Below are 20,080 nucleotides of genomic sequence, written 5' to 3' on the forward strand. Positions count from 1 at the left end.
ATATAAAATTAGCTCATAATAAGCCGCAACGCTATTGTTTTCCGAACGGCATAAAGATGAAAACTTTTGGAATAATAACAAATTATCCGATAATGATTTTTCAATTATTCAATGTCAAAAAGGATTTTTTTATCACTTTTACAAATGTGGTCATTCCTACATTTTGGGCAAAAGTATATAAATGCGTCATTTTGTAAAAAAAAAACTGAAATTTTTTTATTTAAAAAAAATATTTTTTGAGAAAAAAAAATTTTTCTTCAACAATTTTTCGAAACGTGAAAAATAGTTGCTAATGAGCTGTAAATTATCCGATGTCGAAAACCAAATTTTGTTAATTTTTAACCATTTTTTCTGCTAACTTGCGGTAAGGTAGCATCAACGCCGTTTTTCCAAAAACTGGGTTAGCTGAAAATTTGTTTGGAAGCGTAGAAAATTAGCTCTTAATTAACTTTAAATTATCCGATATCGGAAATTCAATTCTATTGATTTTTTAAATGATTATTCTGCTAACTTACAAAAAAACTAGCATACGCATCATGCTAGCATGAATACGCTTTTTTAAAAATGGCATTAGCAGAAAAAATTTTTAATGCATATAAAATTAGCTCATAATAAGCCGCAACGCTATTGTTTTCCGAACGGCATAAAGATGAAAACTTTTGGAATTATAACAAATTATCTGCTAATGATTTTTCAATTATCCAATGTCAAAACTGATTTTTTGCCACTTTTATGAATGAGATTTAGTTCATTTCTACATTTTAGTCAAAAGTATGTAAATGCGTCGTTTTGGGAAGAAAAAAAAAATTCAGAAATTTTTTTGTTTTTTTTTCAAATTTTTTGAAACGTAAAAAAATAGCTTCTAATGAACTCTAAATTATCCCGTATTGAAAACGAAAGTTTTTTCATTTTTTAACCATTTTTCCTGCTAACTTGCGGTAAGCTAGCATTGACGCCGTTTTTCCAAAAACTGGATTAGCTGAAAATTTTTTGAACACGTAGAAAATTACCTCTTAATTAGCTTTAAATTATCCGATATCGAAAATCAAATTCTATTGATTTTTTAAATAATTTTTCTGCTAACTTACAAAAAAGCTAGTAGAGACACGTTTTTTTCAAAAACGGTATTAGCAAAAAATTTTTTGAAGGCATATAAAATTAGCTCATAATAAGCTGCAAATTATCCAATATTGAAAATTCGATTCTGCTACTTTTGACTGCTAGGTTAACATACGTCCATACAAAACAATAACCTTCAGTATCGTAAGAGCTATAACCATACAAATTTCAACTTGCTATCTGCATTTTTTCTCAAGTTATCTGGTCTTCAAGACTAAAACAAGAAGGAATGGGTATAATTAATACAAATTATCGTGAGTACAATCAGTTAAAATGAAAAAAGAAAAATTAGGAATATGTCGAAAATTAATTAAATAATTTTACACACAAAGTTGAGTATCTCAGGAACTACCGGACCGATATCGCCCAGGAATAATACGAACCTTTGATATTATAAGAGCTGCAATACCAAATTTCAACCTCCCATCTCAATTTTTTCTCGAGTTATCGTGCGAACAAACAATTTGAGGAAAAGATAAAAAATGGAGAATATCTCGAAAACTTTGTATGAACGGGTATACATATTTCGATTGATCTAAATAGAAGATATGGAGACGGACATTTTGAAAAAAAAAATCAAATCGGCCCAATAGTTTTGGAGATATTGACCAAAATAGTTTTATAGAAAAAGTGGAATATCTCAGGAACTACTGGACCGATCGTGCTGAAATTGTAGGTCAATGTTGAGCAAAATAATACCTACTATTGGACAAAATTTCAAATTTATATCAATAAGTTTCACCGTATTAATGTTATATTTTCTAAAAAGTGACCACCCAAAAACCGAATCCTCGGACACGGACATACAGACATTTTCTAAAAACATCATTTCTTTACGTTTCATACCATTCTACATCATTTCCAGGCAAAATTAGAGAATGTCAAAATCCGACAAATACAATGCTTCCATTCGGAAGCAAAAGGGCTAAAGTAATTGCAAAAAATCTGAAATTTTGTCAGATTATGGGTATTAATAAGGACTAACTCTATGTTCAAGTTCAGCTCAATCGACCCAGCCGTTTTGGAGAAATGGACATTTGTTTCTGAATGGTTGTTCACAGATATCTCGAAAACTGTCCAACCGATTACCATTTTTTTTTTTTAAATATTCGACTCGATGTCGTCTTGACCAATCAAAAAATATATATCCCGCCATACAAAGTTTTCGAAATATTTCAATTTTTTGGTTTTTCGCTAAGAAACCTTGTACGCACTCTCAGTTTAAAAAAAATCAACGTGTCAACCTGAAATTTGGCATAAGGTTTCCTCTTATTACAACAATGTTTCGTGTTGAAGATGAGCTGAATCAGATGATTAGTTTAAGAGATATTCAACTTTGTATCAAAAACGATTTTCCAGAATATATAAAAAACTGCTCAACCGATTTCAATTGTTTTTTCAAAATATTCGTCTCGATGTCTCCTATCTCAATTCTCAATATATATATATATACCCCGACACACGAATTTTTTGAAATATTTTAATTTTTCAGGACTTCGCTGAAAATCCTTCTACGCGCTCAATTTTAGCAAAATCAAATTTTATTGCGCTAAAAACCATTTGGAAGCCCACCATCCATTTATTGATGGCGAAGAAAGTATCAAAAAATTAATGAGTGAGATATTCACTGCCACATGCTCGCTGCCCCCTACTTGTTCTTTCAATCTTCATGATTCCTGTGAAAACGTATAACAGAGAAATTGATATTATTTAATTTTCTAGGAGCAGAAGAGGAATAATCGGGATAAGAATTGAGATTAAATGTATACATTTTCTCTACAACCTGAAGAGAATTTGTATTTAAAATTATAAGATTCTTCAGCCCATATTTCTAGGGCTTGAGGTAATTATGTAAATTCTTCCTAACGGAGAAAAAACATAAATCAGCTCGGTTCTGGGAACATTTTGAACAATAAGAAAGTACCCCTAGAAAGGATCCATCTTGCTGCTTCTAGTTTCCTAAAGATCCTTACATTTTTTTCTATTTTCACTCATTCAAAGCAATGTTAATTTCTGGTTATCTGGAGATGGGTTTGATAACTTTTTATATGGATCAACATGAACAACTGGAAATTCTTTTTAAGCTCACATTTTCAACTACACAGATTGAAAAGTGGTTCTTGTTGTTGTTCAAAATAGATTGGTCGGGTCTGTTGTTAATAAAATCTGGAAATCATTATTTTGGATTATGGAGCAATACGATAGATGTGGAAATGTTGAAAAGAAGGTGGTACTCAGTAATTGACATTTCACTTAGCTGAGCAGTATTGTGATCAATCAATTGAATGGGCAGGGTTCTCACGCTAACTCTTATTATGCAATGTATTTATAGTGTGCATCAAAATTGATACTAGCAGACGTTTCAATCAGTTTAGTAAAAGCTAAATTTCTCTCTCAAATTTCCTATTAGCGATCGGAGGTTTGCGTGCAAACTTTGAAATGTTTATTCCTTCATTGTTAATACCATCTCATTGAATTATAATCAAATCAAAAATTTTAACGTATGTATACTCAAAACAGGAACCCCATTTACATGTGATTATTAACATCTAGTTATTATTTCATATGGTTTTATCTGCAAAATTCCTTTTTTTCTTTTGTTTTATTCAAGCACAACCTATTGCGTACATATCCGTAAAAACCTTTTTTTTTTATTTTTACGACACGAACGAGGCTGAAAAATCAATAGTTGTAAATATGAACTATTCAATTATTATGAGACGTTTCAATGCATTCAAATGCAAGTAATCAATAAAATATCAAATTGACGCGGGAGACTGGGGGAAGATGGACCTCTCCAAGGTGCAATTAATCAATTTCTAGTAGGAAAGAAATTATTGATGAGAAAATAATCCAGGCAAAATAACGTGGCAAAACATGACCGGCAACAAATTGTTTTTTTTAATGTGTTGCATATGATACAATTCGTATGATGAGTAGTTATAGGAGACAATCATCAGAGATATTTTTAACTCAGGATTTTTTCAATTATGACAAAAGCTTACAAGATTAATAAATTCAAATTTTCTGCAGAACTCGCTCATCATCGAAATGCTTCCATAGTAACAATGAAAGATGTTATTTCGACTGTTATATTTACATTCTGTATTATCACAGGACCCTTAAAAACGTCTAAGGTTTGATCGAGTAGCCCGGGAAAAATACAGAATACAGAAGAATGTTTGCACAGTTATTAATGAAAAATCATAGATCGACGCATTATGTTCCACGACTTCATCAGAAGAATTGATTTTTCAGTTTTCATTCTGCCTCATTCCCACCTATAAAAATAATTTAATATCATAATTATTTTTTTTACCGAGTTCTTTATTAGCTGGAGACTCGGGCAACTCAAGATGTAAATTCACTTTGTACGGTTGACCAATCATCAGTAGTTGTTGTTTCTTGGTCAATTGTACTTTTGCTGATGGATAACTACAGATTCCTTTGCCTCCCTCACAAGATCTAAGCATTGCGATAAATGAAATATGCTTTGATTTTCAATTGAAAAAAAAATCAATCAAAATTCGTAGTATAAAAATAACATGATTTTTATCAATTTAGAATATCATATAAATTGCTTACTCGAATTCCAAATGTACTGGTCGTATATGCAACATACTCGGCATATATGCATAGTAAAATGCTGTATACAGAAATATTGATATCCAGACTACGACAACCGAAGTAATGAAAATAATACCACCACGGAAAAGTGCAATTTGGGCGAGTTGTACATTGTCTGATGTTTGTTTCTGGATGTTAAACCATTTTTCGCTGAAATGTTGTATTAGTCGCGAAAATACCATGTTTACTAACGTAGAAGTAGCACTAATCCTCTAACAGGGATTCACTTTGCTCACGTGATCAACTCTTTAATCTTGAAATTTCAGTTACATTTATGTGGAGGTATATATTTGATAACACTTCAAATGGCTGTTGGCTTTTTATCTTTGTCACGAATGATTAGTCTTCCCATCAAAATAAGTCCAATAAGAAATATAACCTTTGAACGTGTTTTACTTCAGTATTCAGTTGTAAGAGGCAGCACTTTCCAGTCACCTATGTTCAACTTTCAGTAGAGGGACAATATGAAATCAATAATTCTTATTTGCCCTTACGGTGCTCGAGTCGGGGTCGTCCTTTCTTGGCTGCTGGTTTATCCTTTCCTTTGTTCAATAGAGGATGAGTTTCTATTGATGAGAAAAGTATGTTATTAATTATTTCATAAGTGAATAGGTAAAAGAAGCCGAATTTTGAACGGATTGAGAAAGTACTCTGCATATATAGGATGACCCATAATCCAATTACTGATAGCTGATAGTACATACCGTGAGGGTACTTAAGGGTGTTCTAGGGAGGAAGAAACCCCGAATGAAATTCTTGTTTCTGTCACTTTGTTATTGAGTTAATAATCAAAACACGTCAAGAATAAGCCCCCAGAGGCGAAAATAATCTATAACATGACGGTGTGTGACTTTATAAAAACAAAGATTTTTGTATGGATTGCACTATATAACGATGTATTGAATCGATCGACACAAAATTTTGTAAACCAGTGCGACTCAATAATACTAATTAGTAGCCAAAATCTCAGATATTTATTCCAAGTTTTATGTGTATTATGGAACGCCACATTAACTCTCATTTGGAAAAAATAGGAAAATGCAAATATCTCGAAAACTTTATATGAACAGATATTAATACTTTAATTGATTTTGATAGGGGGCGACAAGACAAGTATTTTGAAAAAAAAAATTAATCGGACCAGTAATTTGGAAGAAATTGTACAAAACAGTTTTTCATAAAAAGTTAAATATCTTCTAAAAACAACTTGTCCCATTTTGCCTACCCACAATTTAATCCTGTAATATCATAAGAACCACAATTTCAGCAATTCAATATCCTATTAAAAAATTTTCGGGCGTTATCGCGGACCAACTCCTGAAAAAAATCGAACGATTTTTTCATAAAACGAAAAATGTTGATTATTACCAAACAGTCCCTAATTATATAGCAATATTATGAGTTAATTTGATCGATATTATCACAGGAAATGTTCTGACGTCAAGAAAAATCAATTCAGTCACGTAGTTGTAAAGATGCTAAGAAAAAAGATTTTTGAAAAATCGGTGTACCTCGGAAACTATTTGAGAGATTGAGCTGAAATTGTACCCAGAAGTGGTCCAAAGTAATACCAATTATGTGGCGAAATTTTAGATTTTTAGCTTCAGCTTTCATCCTTTTTGCTTCCGAATGGAAGCTTTGTATTTGACCGATTTTTCGATTTTCTAATATTGATTGGAAATGTTACAAAATGCGAAGAAATGATGCTGTTAGCCATGTCTGTATGTATGTCTGTGACAACTTGGATGTTTGGTGATTAATTTTTAGAAAATTAACCATAAACAAGTAGGTGTTAGAGCCTATCCGACAGAAGGAATGTGACCGTTACTTGCGTTATTAGTTTTTTTCTCTCTTATATTTCTACCAATTCTATTGGTAGTAAGCTTCCGAATAGATCCGTAGCAATTCCCTATCCTTCACGTATAACAAAATTCAGTAGAAAAACGTATGAAATTCGCTAGAAAATTCTATTGGAATTCTCTAGAAATTCTATTAGGATTCTATTAAAATTCTACAAAATTCTCGTTAAAATTCTATTTGTTTTTTGTGCCGATTCTATGAGATATTTGATAGGAAAAAGTCAATAGATTTCGATTTTTCGATATGAATATCCTCTTGGAAGTTTTTTGTAAGAATGTTTGAGCATGAATTTTTTAAGTTTTTTTCACTCGGATCCTGCAATGCAAAACAAAACGAAATATAGCTGAAAAAACTGGGAAAATCCGTGCTCAATAGTTTTAAAAGAAAAAATCTCAACCGAAAAATTGAAACAAAAAAATTGAAATCTATTGACTTTTTCCTATCAAATATTTAATAGAATCTGCATAAAAAACAAATACAATTTTAACGAGAATTCTCTAGCTTTACTAGAATTGCCATAGAATTTCTAAAGAATTCCAATAGAATTTTCTAGTGAATACGCTAAGATTTTCTATTGAATTTTTTTATACGTTGTGACAGGCATACAATCGTACCCACATGCTACCGCGTGTCTACAGGAAAATATTCACCTTTTAATGAAAACGATTTATACAAAAGGTTGAATATCTCCGATACTGTTCGGCCGGTTGTGTCTATCTAAAATACCAACCTTCAGTATTTTAAGATCTATAATTATATCAAGTTGCAACTTGCTATCCCCATTTGTTCTCAAGTTATCGGGCGTACAAGAATGAAAAAAAAATTAAAAACGAAAAAACGCGGAAATCTCGGAAACTTTGCATGAACGAATATATATATTTTGATTGATCCAGATAGTAGCTACCGAGACGAGTATTTTGAAAAAAAAAATTGAAATGCGGCAAGTAGTTTATGAGGGTGACCGGATTGTTTTCCCCCGGAAAAAATTTCCCGGAAATTATTTCCCCGGATTTTTTTCCCCTGATAATTTCCCCTCAATTTTGTTTTTCTGGATATGAAAAATGAATGAATGAATTTATTTCATTGTTGGAAATTAATGGAATACTAGATGTAGAAGCAATTGTCATTTTAGAGCAATTAGGTTGTTGTCTTCTTGAATATACGAACACACATACCCACTCCGTTCATTTTAAAACAAAAATATACACATACAAGTAAATCTTGCTATAATACAAGTGAAATTATTGGGGGAAGGGTCGATCGAATGCCGTGAGTTTGATGTATTTACGTGAGTGAGAGTATTCAGTGTGCCTTGAGGTTTTGTGATGGCAACAAGTGAGTTAATTGTTTCTTCTGAAGACAATGCCGTTGACGTTACATCGAAGTAATAAGAATGGACTGATTTTGGAGGAGTAATACGTGTATGTGTAACCTTCATGTTCAGTGGTAAGGGGAAATCATTGCGGGGGAAATGATTCCAGGGAAATTTTTTCCGGGCGAAAACAATCCGGGAACCGTTCATGAGATATTTGAAAACATATATTTACCCAAAAGATTGCATATCTCAGGATGCGCTGTGGCAATTGCACCTCTTGCAACCTCTTTTAATAATAATAATAACAAAAAAAACAACAAAACAAATGAAAACCACCGTATTTGCGCTAAATTTCGGGAAAAGCTCCAATATAGAAAATTTGCGAAAGTTCGCCGATTCTCTAATCAAAAATCCGATTTTCAAAAACAAAAAAATGTAACTCTCAATTCGCAAAAAAAGTTGAGAGTTGAATTTTTGATTCTCAATTATCTCTCAATGTATTCTCAACTTCTTTTTAGAGTTGAAAATTGGATTATTGATTCTGAAAAATCTCGCAATCTAATCTCAAGTTTTTCTGAGAGTTGAGAACTGGATTTTTTTTTTTTGACAATGGGATTTTTGATTCTCAATTATCTGAATTATCTCAATTATCCCGCTCCGCGTGCCTAAAAGTCCAATTTCCGCCACATTGTGATGAAAAATATTGTTCGTAACTCGTGAAAAAATGTTTTTTAGCTCGAGGGATTATATCACTCGCCTTCGGCTCGTGATATAAACCTCCCACTCGCCAAAAAACACTTTTTTGCACTCGTTACGAAATATACTATTTTGATTTTCAATTGCCTTTCAATTTACACTCAACTTTTCCACAGAGTTGAGAATTCGGTTTTTGAAAAAATAAGATTCATATAGAGCTGCGAATGCATTACATGACCCGTCATATGACGGTCATGTGACCATCATTGACGGTCATATGACGAGACGTTTTCCACAACTGTCACAATTTCCCCACCTCTATGACAATGCTATTTTCAAAAAAAAAAAAAATCAAATTCTCAGTCCTCAAAAAAGTTGAAAGTATATTGAGAGATAATTGAAAATCAAAAATTCTTCTTTCAAATTCAAGCCGGAGAATTTTTTCAGAGTTTTCAGGAAACTGGATAGTTTTCTCCAATTTTTTATAAAAACGCAGAATTTTCGCAAATTCTTTAATAAACTGGAGAATTTTCTCGAAAAAAGGAGAATTTTGTCGAATTGTCTAGAAAACCGGAGGGTTCCCTCGAATTTATTAGAAATCGATGAATTTCATCAAATTTTCTAGATAACCGTAGAATTCTTCCGAACTTATTAGAAAATCGGCGAACTTCGTGCAATTTAGTAGAAAATCTGAGAATTACCTTGAATTTTCTTGAATTTTTTAGAAAACCGGAGAATTTCCTAGAACGTTTCCAAAAACCTAATAATTTTTTTGATTTTTTTATAAAACTGGAACACTAATTGAAATTTTTTAGAAAATTGGAGAATTTTTCCGATTTTTTTTTTGAAAATCGACGGATTTTCTCGAAAACTGTTGGATTTCAGGGTTTTCCCCGAGACCAAAATTCACTCTCCCAAGTTCTTTTATGTTAAGGAAAGGTTTATTGCTTTATGTTGCTATGGGGTCTTCCCTGAGAGTGTAAAATGGGGGAAAAGTCCTCTCGGGACTTTTAATGAGGGATTTTGCCCAAATGTGGGTTTTTCCCACAAGTACATCTGGCGACCAGGCGGGTCAAGAGGAAAGTCCAAGCGTTTGCTTCAGGGGGTGGAAATTATATTGCCCTCCTAGGTCTATATTAGCCCTGGGCCTCACTAGCAACTATCTTTTAGTCTCTCGTAGATATTCATAGTGTCAACTACCTCCTGACTGTGTAGAGTCTTAGAGATTTTTCAATTAAAGTGTTCACATAGATAAAAGGTGTTTCTTTTTTTTTTTAAACCCCATAATCCAATAAAAACCGGAGAATTTTCTGGAACGCTCTCGGAAACTTGGCTCTTGCGGAGAGTTGGACTCTGGATAATTTCTGGTTTTTGAGAGAAAATTCAAGGTTAGTTGAAAGTTGGAGTGACGAGGCGTAAAATTCATTTTATGCCAGTTGCCCTCTTTACTATCAACTTTACTATCGGGATTGAAAATTTGATTTTTGAATTTTGATTCGCAGGTATCTCTGAATGTACTTTCAACTTTTTTCAGAGTTGGATTTTTGATTCTCAATTGTCTCCCAATCTACTCTTAGTGAATTGAGAGTTAATTGAAAATTAAGAATCCAACTGTCAACTTTTTTGAAACAATGGAGAAATAATTGAGAATCAAAAATCCTATTTTCAATAGTAATACCACCAGTGCATCACACTCGGGATTTTAAACCTGCAGAATTTGATACAATCGTACCTAGGCAACGAAGCTATCGGAAAATATCCAATAATTTTGAAGCACGAGGGGTATTTGACGAATTATTTTTCCACTCGGATTTCGGCCAAGCAGAGTGCAATGAACAGCATCCGGATACATTTACACAACCATACATATTTATAACCCACTTTTTTTTATCTGTCACACAGAATATTAAACGTGGAATGCATTGAAAGATCAGAAACATTTGAAAAGCTACTAGTGAATTTCCGTTGGGAATTTTCCTCATCGAAATATCAGCCAATAGAATTGCACTATTCGACTGTTATTTCATATAGTTAACACGGTGTTCAGCTGATAATTTTTGATAATTCAACTGGTAATTTTTCATGTTGACTATATTTGTGGAAAACAAAAGATTCCGTGGTCGAGTGAACCCTGGTTGGAACTGTCAGATGGATTTTGTCTTATAGTGTAATTCTTTTGGCCGACATTTGGATGGGAAAATTCCCACCCGAATACTACTCGAGCTTCGAAATTAATCAAATAATTCCCTTAAGGTTCTCTGCACACAAACGAAGTCGTCAAGTTTTTCAGGAAAAACTTGACTCCTTCTTTTGTTTGCAACGAACCTATCGGAAATTGCTCGATAATTTTGAAGCTCTCGTGGTATTACTTGCGGAAATTTTTAGAAATTTCCCAAATAAAACTGTTTGACAGCCTCAAATACTGGGCTCTGATTGGCTGAAATCCGAGTGAGAAAAATAATCAACAAAAAAAACCAAGATTCAATTCTTAAAACGTTTTTGGGCGAATTCTCCGATTCCTTGAAAAATTCGAAGAAATTCTCCAGTTTTATAGAAAATTCTAGAAAATGCTTGGGTTTTCTAGAAAGTCACAGATGAAAAAATTTGCCCGCGATTACTCGCTCAATGAGCGCGGCGCCGCCCGTTTTTGTCTATTTATATTTTAGTGTTTCTTGACGCTTAAAAATTCTGAAAAATTAGAGTCCCTAGTTCAATCTTTTTATTGAGCGTTGGCATTGTTTGTTTTTTTCGAAATGTCGAACGGACAGAAAAGTACGCCGCGCCGCTCCGCCCGGTGCGAGTGAATCTCTGTCGACCACTCGAGCGAGCTACATTCACAGCTTCATTCTCTGCCACATTTGAAAGGCGCACGTAGCGGTAGGCGCCAACGTGATAACAGCGCGCTCGGTTTAGGGTGGGTTTTCACTCCTAGCGGACAGCCCGCAAATGACAGCGACTCGTCCGTTAAAGTCAGCGAGACATACCTAACCGAAAGGCGCCAAAATTTGAAAATTGGATAATTCTTCAATATAAGTTCAATAATTGGATCCAAATTCAATGAGAAATTACAGACTAGGCGGAGTGCATATTCAATTATGCTGAAAATTTGGGGTTTTGGGAGGAAATAAACAAAGCAATGTTCGAATTTTGGCGCCTTCCGCTCGAATATGTCGCTGAATTCACGATCGCAAAACCGCCATCAGCGCTATGGCCCAAAATGCGGGACCGTGGAGAACTACTAACTTGCGGAGCTGCTCAGAACCCTAACCTCAAATAGTGATGAAATGTCAAATTGTTTCAAGTACAAGCCGTGAATTAAATTTTGATCTTATAACCTGGCGATTCTTTATGAAAATGGCACAGAACAATTATCGCAAGAATTCAAAAAGAGGATGCTGTGTTCCACAGTGCAAAGTAAAGGATAATCTGAATTTAAGTTTCCATAGTTTTCCATCCGATTTAATTTTACGGAACAAGTGGATGGAAGCATTGAAACTGAGAGGAATTTTCGATGAAAACATGAAAGTTTGCAGTCAACATTTCTCTCTTGACGATTATATAAAGCGGCGTAAGTATTTCATGTAGAGATGAATATTCTATAATGAAATTAGCCGAGTCGGTTGAGTCCATTTTTTGTTCAATATCTCGTAACCGAAAGCAAGTTAAAAAATTTTGGTAATGAACTTTTTTAGGTCTACATTTTTTGTGTCTACATCAATGAATAATTTGCTATTTCATACTCCAGAGCCTTGGCGCACTACCATCAGATTGGTTCCGCAAGATAGTAATTCTGCAAACCACCACGTCCGCTACGAGTGAAAACCCACCCTTACTCCACCCATAGACATATAACACCTAGACCGCGCATTCCCCATATCCCCTCACTGAAATGTAGTATATACTGGAAAGGGCACTGATCCGCCTGACGCGAGCCGATAGAGAGGGGCGATTTTCAAGGATACCTATCTCTCTCGTACCGTCCGCTCAAAAAGTTTTCTTACCTTCTAGAACGTATAGAATTCAGTATTGGCGTTCAATTTTTTTTGTTGCATCATTATAACAGAATTGATCATTTTTTTCCAATGTAATAATACTCGGGCCATTTACAATTTAATTAAAATAATTCCACATGGGAAAAATACAAAAAAATATACAATTCAAGAGATTATTTGTTCAATCAATCTGAAGGTGTATCGAAATCCTCTGAGTCGATATCGTCATCAGTATTCGGATTTTGAAATTTAGGTATGTCCAGTATAATTCCTGAAACAGAAAGTATAAATTGAATGATATAGGTTTTATTTTGAGGGAATTCCAGGGACTCTCAAGTTCAGGAAAATGCCTCGTGTGTGGAGGAGTTGAATTGAAATCTTTTTATATCTAGTTGTCCCAATACTGCAATAAAAAATGAGAATATTGTAATTGTGAATTTTTTTAATGCATGAAGAATACATGAGAAATCCAATGAAGACAACATCAAAATACACGATTTTTCCTCTAATTTTCTACGAAATAGCTGTTCGTGGATTAGAGGATATTTTTTTATTCTCACAATGGGACAATTATCGCCAAGACGTAAATAGCAACAATTGAGTGTGCACCACTCAGAGTACATAAGCTTTTTAACTCGCATGTACATGCTCGTTCTACTCATGCGCAACGCCTGCTAGAGTGAGACAGGTATCCTTGAAAATCTACCTCTCTCTAGCTCGTTTTCCGCTTACGGGCCTAGCATGGCAGTGCCCTTTCCAGTATATACTACATTTCAGTGTATCCCCTATACAACACAGATCTGGGAAATTTAGACAGAGAGAGAATCATGGTCCCTACCCTTCTCTGTCTAACAGTTCTCTGGAGGGGAGGCTAGTTATGGCTGATTGGTAGATTTGAATGAGTAGAAGGGGAAAGAGTGGGAAGGCATGGGAAGTACATGGGAAGTACAAGCGAGGTAGCCAGAAAATGATACAAATAAAAATATTCAAGTGTAAAAAATAGTCATGTTTTCTATTTATTCATGGAATATGAATGCTGGCACGACGTCCCCTCCCATGCGAGTACGATTGTCGAATGTAAAAAATCCCTTGGGGAAATCAATTTGATACGGGCTTAAGGAAAGACCCAAGTGAAATTTGAAACTCTTCGATTGATGGAAATAACTATTGAGCGACTCTTGATATATCATGGAGTACTTAAAAATAAAGAAACATTCTCTACCCAACCCATTTTACCCCATAGATTGAAGAAAAACGACGTGTTTCGTGTTTTTCGCTTCAAAATGCCCCCCGCACCACAATTTTCATTGGATTCAAACCTTTCTTTTTTCAAAATGTTCCTTAGATTCCGTAGAATAAAAATGGATATTTTTTTCAAATTTCAAATACCAAATTTTTCCCCGCAGTCGGTTTGTAATTGTTATATTAGAACTCGAATAAATTGTACTGCGGGTGCGCATTTTCTGCGTTTTGTGAGGACTAGACTTGTGAAGTCCGTTTAAAATAATACACTCAACTTCGATACCACGGGCGTGGAAATAACATGAATATGAGAGATTCAAGAACTAGACTAAATTCGAAGACTATTAAAAGAATATCTGTTAAATCCCCATCAGGATGACAGAAAAATGTTGTCAGACCTTTCTCCTCTGATTGATTGTTCTCTTGGATATTTGAGGAATAATTCACATCCCTTAATTTGTGCAGAAAAACGCTTTTCATCCAACTTTTTTAAATCGTGAGCCGGCTCTACACACTGAATCAAATGATAACACTCCAAATAACATTCTCTATTGCAAACGCTCATTATCAGGCAATATTACCATTTATACATGAAAAATAAACACTGCATCTATACATTGTTGTACGTAATGACACTCAAAAATTTTAAGGATCACATGTCAATAGTTTCAGGATGTAGGTCTCAATTATTATCCTCGAGTCAATGATTATAATTTGGTATTATTATTGGCAGTGTCTATTCACACGCTCCACGGTAACTTTGACCGTGGATATACGGGACGTTTTCCCGTGGATTCAAGGTAATTTCTACCGTGGATATATGGGAGATAGTGGACCCTAAACTTTTACTTCTCAAATTAAATCTAGACAATAAACTAGACACATCGAATCAACTAATAAGTGATATGGAGACAGTAGACTAGTAAACAAATTTTCTCGAATACGAATATCAGTATAGATTAACGCAAATAAAAAATAAAATAAATAACGGACTAAACGCAAATAAAAGATGAAATGAATAGTTTTTTACATTTTATGTGAACGTTATCTTAACGATATTCATATTTGTCTAACGGGGTCCGAGTGCAGGAGTGGGTGCCGAAATATAGTGCAAATGATTTTAAGGGTGATCTCCCAACCAGGGGAGACTCCTACCAGAGTTGGCACAACTCTAGTTTCAGAGTTGAAAAACAGAGTTGTGCCAACATTGTCCAGTCGGCTGTAGGAGTCTCCCCTGGTTAAAAATCATCCCTAGAGACATTTGCACGCCATTTTGAGACTCGCCCTTTCATTTGAGCCCAAAAAAGCATTCACATGTAGTCTGACATCTCTGCTACAAACTAGTTTTCAACTCTGGTTTTCAATTAAAAACCAAGATCATCTCTGCTATAAACTCTGGTTTTTAATTGAAAACCAGAGTTGAAAACTAGAGTTTGTAGCAGAGATGTCAGACTACATATGAATGTTTTTTTGGGCTCAAATGAAAGAGCGTTTCGAGAAATGGCGTGCTGATGCCTCTAAAGATGGTTTTGAACCAGGGGAGACTCCTAGACCCCACTGGGCAATGTTGTCACAACTCTGCTTTTCAATTGAAAACAGACATCTTCAGACATTTGTCATGTTTAGAGACATTAGCACGCCGTTTCTTGACCCGCTCTTTCATTTCAGCCCAAAATAACATTCACATGTAGTTTGACATCTCCGCTACAAACTCTGGTTTTTAATTGAAAACCAGAGTTTATAACAGCGATGTCAGACAAGATATGAATATTTTTTTGGGCTCAAATGAAAGGGCGGGTTGAGGAATGGCGTGCTGATGCCTCTAAAGATGGTTTTGAACCAGGGGAGACTTCTAGACCCCACTGGACAATGTTGTCACAACTCTGGTTTCCAACTGAACTGCCAGAGTTGAAAATCAGAGTTCATAGCAGAGATGTCAGACAAGATGTGAGTGAGAATCTACCGTGAATCCACGGTAAAATTTACCGTAGAGCGTGCGGATAGACACTGCCATTATTAGTTTTATGGTCCTCGAAAAAGGTAATTTATACTATATCATACTTATGGAAAGTGAGATCCGCAGTGACAGCTGATCGTTCAACACCACACACACAACGAAAATTCACCATTCTAATATTTTTACAATTTTTTCAATTGTCACGAATTCTAATGATGAAAAAAAAATAGATTAATTTGCGATAAAACGATGGGAAAACGTTTCTCCGTGGTTTCCCCTACACAGTTGAATTTTTACTCCCACCTTGCAGCATCTCTCTTCCCACTCTCAGCACTGCTGAACAAGGATAAGTAGGGACTGACAGCATCTCTCTCTGCCTAAATCTGTACAGCTTCCCCCACCACATGCGCGGTCTAGGCATTATATGTCTGTCTCCACCGGCGCTGCGCTAACCGTGCGATGACCGAAGGCTGGCGGCCGAGCGCGAGTGATCGAGGGTTAATAGAAATATTTACCTAGCGAATTGGTTAGAAAATTCTATTGGATATCTATTGAACTCTCAATTAGTTTTTGGCCGATTCTATTGAGATGTTTAGCAAAAAATATTCAATAGAAAAAGTCAACAGAATTCGATTTTTTTTCTATATAACTTATTCTATTGAGATATTTTCTATAGAATTTCCTCTTCTCAAATTTTCTAACTTTTTTCGTTTGATTTTCTCGATCAGAACAAAAGGAAAATAGACTGAAAAAAAATGTGGGGTTCGGTGCAGGATAGAAGGGTTTTGTAAGTTATAACACTCGTAATTGGCGTATATATCGAATTGAATTTATTCACAGCGAAAGTAACTTTGGTTTACACCATGAGAGCTGGAGCGAGAGTGTGCTCCCGCGACAACGGTATTAGATCATCCGATCGAGGATGTCCGAATTATTACGAATCGTCGCGGGGATGTCTTGCGACAAGGACAGCGATATATCGGCGACACGTATCACGGTACGAAATTCGGTTGCTAAGCCGAACTCGAAAACAATGCATTGAAATGGTGTGAAATAAATATAAAAGTAGCTTCGCTACAAAAAAACTTAGAAAATTTGAGCCAAGGACATTCTATAGAAAATATCTGAAGAGAATAAGTTACATAGAAAAATCGAATTCCATTGACTTTTTCTATTGAATATTTTCTATTGAATATTTTACTAGAATTGGCCAGAAACTAGTAGAAAAATCAATACAAACTGCAATAGAAATTTCTAACAAATTGGCTAGATTTTTATAATAAATTTTTTCATACGGGGCTCTTGAAAATTCTTAGATTTTCAGGAAAATGCCATGAAAAGTTTCCGGATTTCGAAAAAATTATAGGAATGACTCTGGCGAACCAAGTTGATAGTTGGGCTGTCAATAATTTCCAGTGTTTGAGAGAAAATTGAGAGTCAGTTGAGGATTGGAGCAACGAGGACTACAATGCATTTTATGCTAACTCCTCTCAATATTATCAACTTTTTTGAAAATTGAGAATTGGATTTGTAATTCTTGGTGATCTCTTTATTTCCAATCAACTTTTTCGGAACTGAAAATTAATCTCAGGATAATTTTAATAGATTCTTTTTCAAAGATAATTTGAAATGAAATTTCTAGTGAACGGAAATTTTTAAAATTAAATAGGAACAGGAGCCGAAAAAAAGTGGAAAATGTGAAAATCGACTCCTGGCCATTCATTAGAGCCTAGAGAGATCAAGAACAAGGTTGAACGTGAGTCAACTTTGGGCCAACTCTGCATTGACTTTTGGTCAATTTTGGGTCAACTTTAGCTTGGCCTTGGGTTAACCTTGGCTTAACCATCGGTCAACCGTGGCTTGACCATGGATCAACCTTGGGTTGACCACGGGTCACATTTGAGTTGACTATGGGTCAACCTTGGCTTGACCGCGGGACCTGTTGTTTAAATCTTGATTTAACCTTGACGAAACCTTGGTTAAACGCTGATTAAGCCGCGATTAAACTCTCATTGAACCTCGATTAAATGCTTTTTAGGCTATAATTTCAAAGCAAATAATGCGATCGCCGTTATCTTCGAACTCGACCGCGATAACATCCAAAAGAATATTTTAAGCCATAATTGAAAAGATTTCGACGATTATTTTTTTAATGATCGTCGAAAAACTAAGTTACATATATATACGGACATGATCTAAAAACTGCATATTCGAACTCCTGAGACCAAAATTACTCATCCTGGCACAAAAAATGAAAATTTCAGATTTGACGAATACAGGGATTCCATTCGGAAGCAAAAAATCCAACTCTCAATTCTCAAAAAAGTTGAGAGTAGATTGAAAAACAATTAAGAATGAAAAATCCAACTCTCAACTTTCACAAAAATTTTCAAGTAGATTGAGAGAGAATTAAGAATAAAAAATCATATTTTCATGAACAAAAAAATTCAACTTTCAATTCTCAAAAAAGGTGAGAGTAGATTGTGAGACAATTGAGAATCAAAAATCCAACTCTCAATTTTCAAAAAAATTGAGTCGATTGAAAGACAACAGAGAATAAAAAATACAACTGTCAACTATAAGAAAAAGTTGAGAGTAGATTCAGAGATAGTTAAGAATCAAAATTCCAAAATCCATTTGTCAATTCTGAAAAAAGTTGATTGAAATTGAAGAAGTCACTAAAAATAACAAATCCAATAGTCTGTTTTACCTCGTCAGTAGGCGCGCTGTGAGCGATTCCCTCACAAATTTTTTTATAAAAGCGCAAATATTTTGTTCAATTTTTTTATATGCCTCAAGTAACTCTTCTAGTTGACTCTCGTGGTGATAAAAGTCGTCTATTGGTCAAGGTTGAGTAGAAAAATAATATTTTCTTCGGCTCGGTCGAAATTTTCCACGTATTACGGGTACAGGGCTCATGCCACAGAACGCTGAACAGCGCTGCCTATGGCGATATTCGGCTCTATTATTACGAGAAACCGATGAGCGATTCCCTCATCGCACGTCTCAAGAACGGTGGTGGAACCACGCGCCTACTGACGGGTTAAAAAAAGTCGATCGGTTTACATAAAATGTATTTTTGGCCTCGTCACTCCGACTCTCAACTGACTCAATTTTCTCTCAAACACAGGAAATTATGGAGAGTCCAACTATCAACTTAGACCGCTAAGGATATCCCTATAATCTTCTTGAAAATCGGAGAATTTTCCTAGAATTTTCTCGAAAACTTAAGAATTTTCTAGAACGTTCTCGAACACTTTAGAATTTCCTCGATTTTTTTTTTTAATTCGAGATATTGTTATAGGGAAGGGTGGGGCAATATTGACACCAGATTTAAATAATGAGTTGAATTAGATCAAATCTACTCTTCCGGCTTCATTTGAAGGTCATAGAAACCAACACGATCTCATAAGACTGCGTCATAAGAAAAAACAGGGTAAAATGGACACCGCGATTTCTTCCTCAATTTTTTATGTTTCAACAATTTTATTCAATTTCTGAAACGCTAGTCATGATTGCGATTTTCAAATTGAAAAAAAAAAGTTATTTTTGACGTTCGTTGTGGGGGGTGATAAATCAAATTTCTCCTTGCTCATTTATCCTCCTCTCCGCGTATTATTTTATAGTGATTTCCTCTGTGAGTATAAAAGTAGCCATCTTACAAATTTCGCAAATGGACAAAAGGTCAGATGTGTAGGGCCTGCAATTGATCATTGAAAAAAAATTAATAACTTCAGTTATTTCAAGAGTAAAACAGGAAATTCAAAGCTACTTTATATTTCAAACTTCAATGTAAAATTTAATAGAGTCGAAGTTTGTTTGTCAATCTTTCCCAACTCTAATTTTTCTTTATAAAAAGATACCGACACGATTGTGTTGGAAAATGTCCTTTGAAAATTTTCTTTATTTTTGAATCAGACAAAATTTTTTGGATGTCAATTTTTCCCCCACTCTTGAATAATTTCGCAGTTGTGGACTTTGCCAAGAAGCAATTTTTAAAAATCAATTATTGAAAATGTTCTGAGTGTTCATTTTAGTCCCGTCCATACAGATTTATCGGGTGTCCATAATGCTCAATGAAACGATTTTCCAAAATTTGAATTTAAAAAAAAAATTTGACGTGGTTGGCTTCCGGATGGATGCCGCGTTGAGTTTCAGCATTGCGCCGACGTTTCGCAAACATTGCAGTCTGCATCTTCAGGGCTATGAGCTCCGATTCTGAGCTCCGATGTGTGGGGGCAGTCCTTATATACCTTCCCTTGTGGTGGTGGG

The 20,080-nt window shown here is 34.8% G+C and overlaps 2 protein-coding genes across 2 annotated transcripts in view; both read right to left on the reverse strand.

The window, feature by feature from the left end:
- Positions 1-2,648: 2,648 nt before the first annotated feature.
- On the reverse strand, positions 2,649-4,947 carry LOC107042400 (seipin-like). The gene is made up of 3 exons (XM_015263434.1): positions 4,705-4,947; positions 4,439-4,584; positions 2,649-2,795 (listed from the first exon to the last, which is right to left on the reverse strand). Exons 1-3 carry the CDS (start codon positions 4,926-4,928, stop codon positions 2,728-2,730), a joined length of 438 nt encoding a protein of 145 aa, XP_015118920.1. The 5' UTR covers positions 4,929-4,947; the 3' UTR covers positions 2,649-2,727.
- Positions 4,948-4,978: 31 nt separating this feature from the next.
- Positions 4,979-20,080, reverse strand: part of LOC107042398 (retinoblastoma-binding protein 5 homolog) — an 81,053-nt gene continuing 65,951 nt past the window's right edge. Inside the window, exon 5 of the mRNA XM_015263431.1 lies at positions 4,979-5,312. Within this exon, the coding sequence (XP_015118917.1) occupies positions 5,227-5,312 (86 nt within the window). The 3' untranslated portion in view covers positions 4,979-5,226. The remainder of the gene's footprint in view (positions 5,313-20,080) is intronic.

This window comes from Diachasma alloeum, unplaced genomic scaffold (assembly GCF_001412515.2).
Source record: "Diachasma alloeum isolate Michigan unplaced genomic scaffold, Dall2.0 Dall_scaffold_00446, whole genome shotgun sequence".
Classification (NCBI taxonomy): Eukaryota; Metazoa; Arthropoda; class Insecta; order Hymenoptera; family Braconidae; genus Diachasma; species Diachasma alloeum.

What these genes read in the sequence shown, in the direction of transcription:
- LOC107042400 (XM_015263434.1), bottom strand. Translation starts at nt 4,928, where the DNA reads ATGGTATTTTCGCGACTAATACAACATTTCAGCGAAAAATGGTTTAAC. An exon ending in CCAGTACATTTGGAATTCGA is followed by an intron (nt 4,585 to 4,704) that starts GTAAGCAATTTA and finishes CGCAATGCTTAG; the next exon opens with ATCTTGTGAGGGAGGCAAAG. An exon ending in TCCAGCTAATAAAGAACTCG is followed by an intron (nt 2,796 to 4,438) that starts GTAAAAAAAATA and finishes ACGTTTTCACAG; the next exon opens with GAATCATGAAGATTGAAAGA.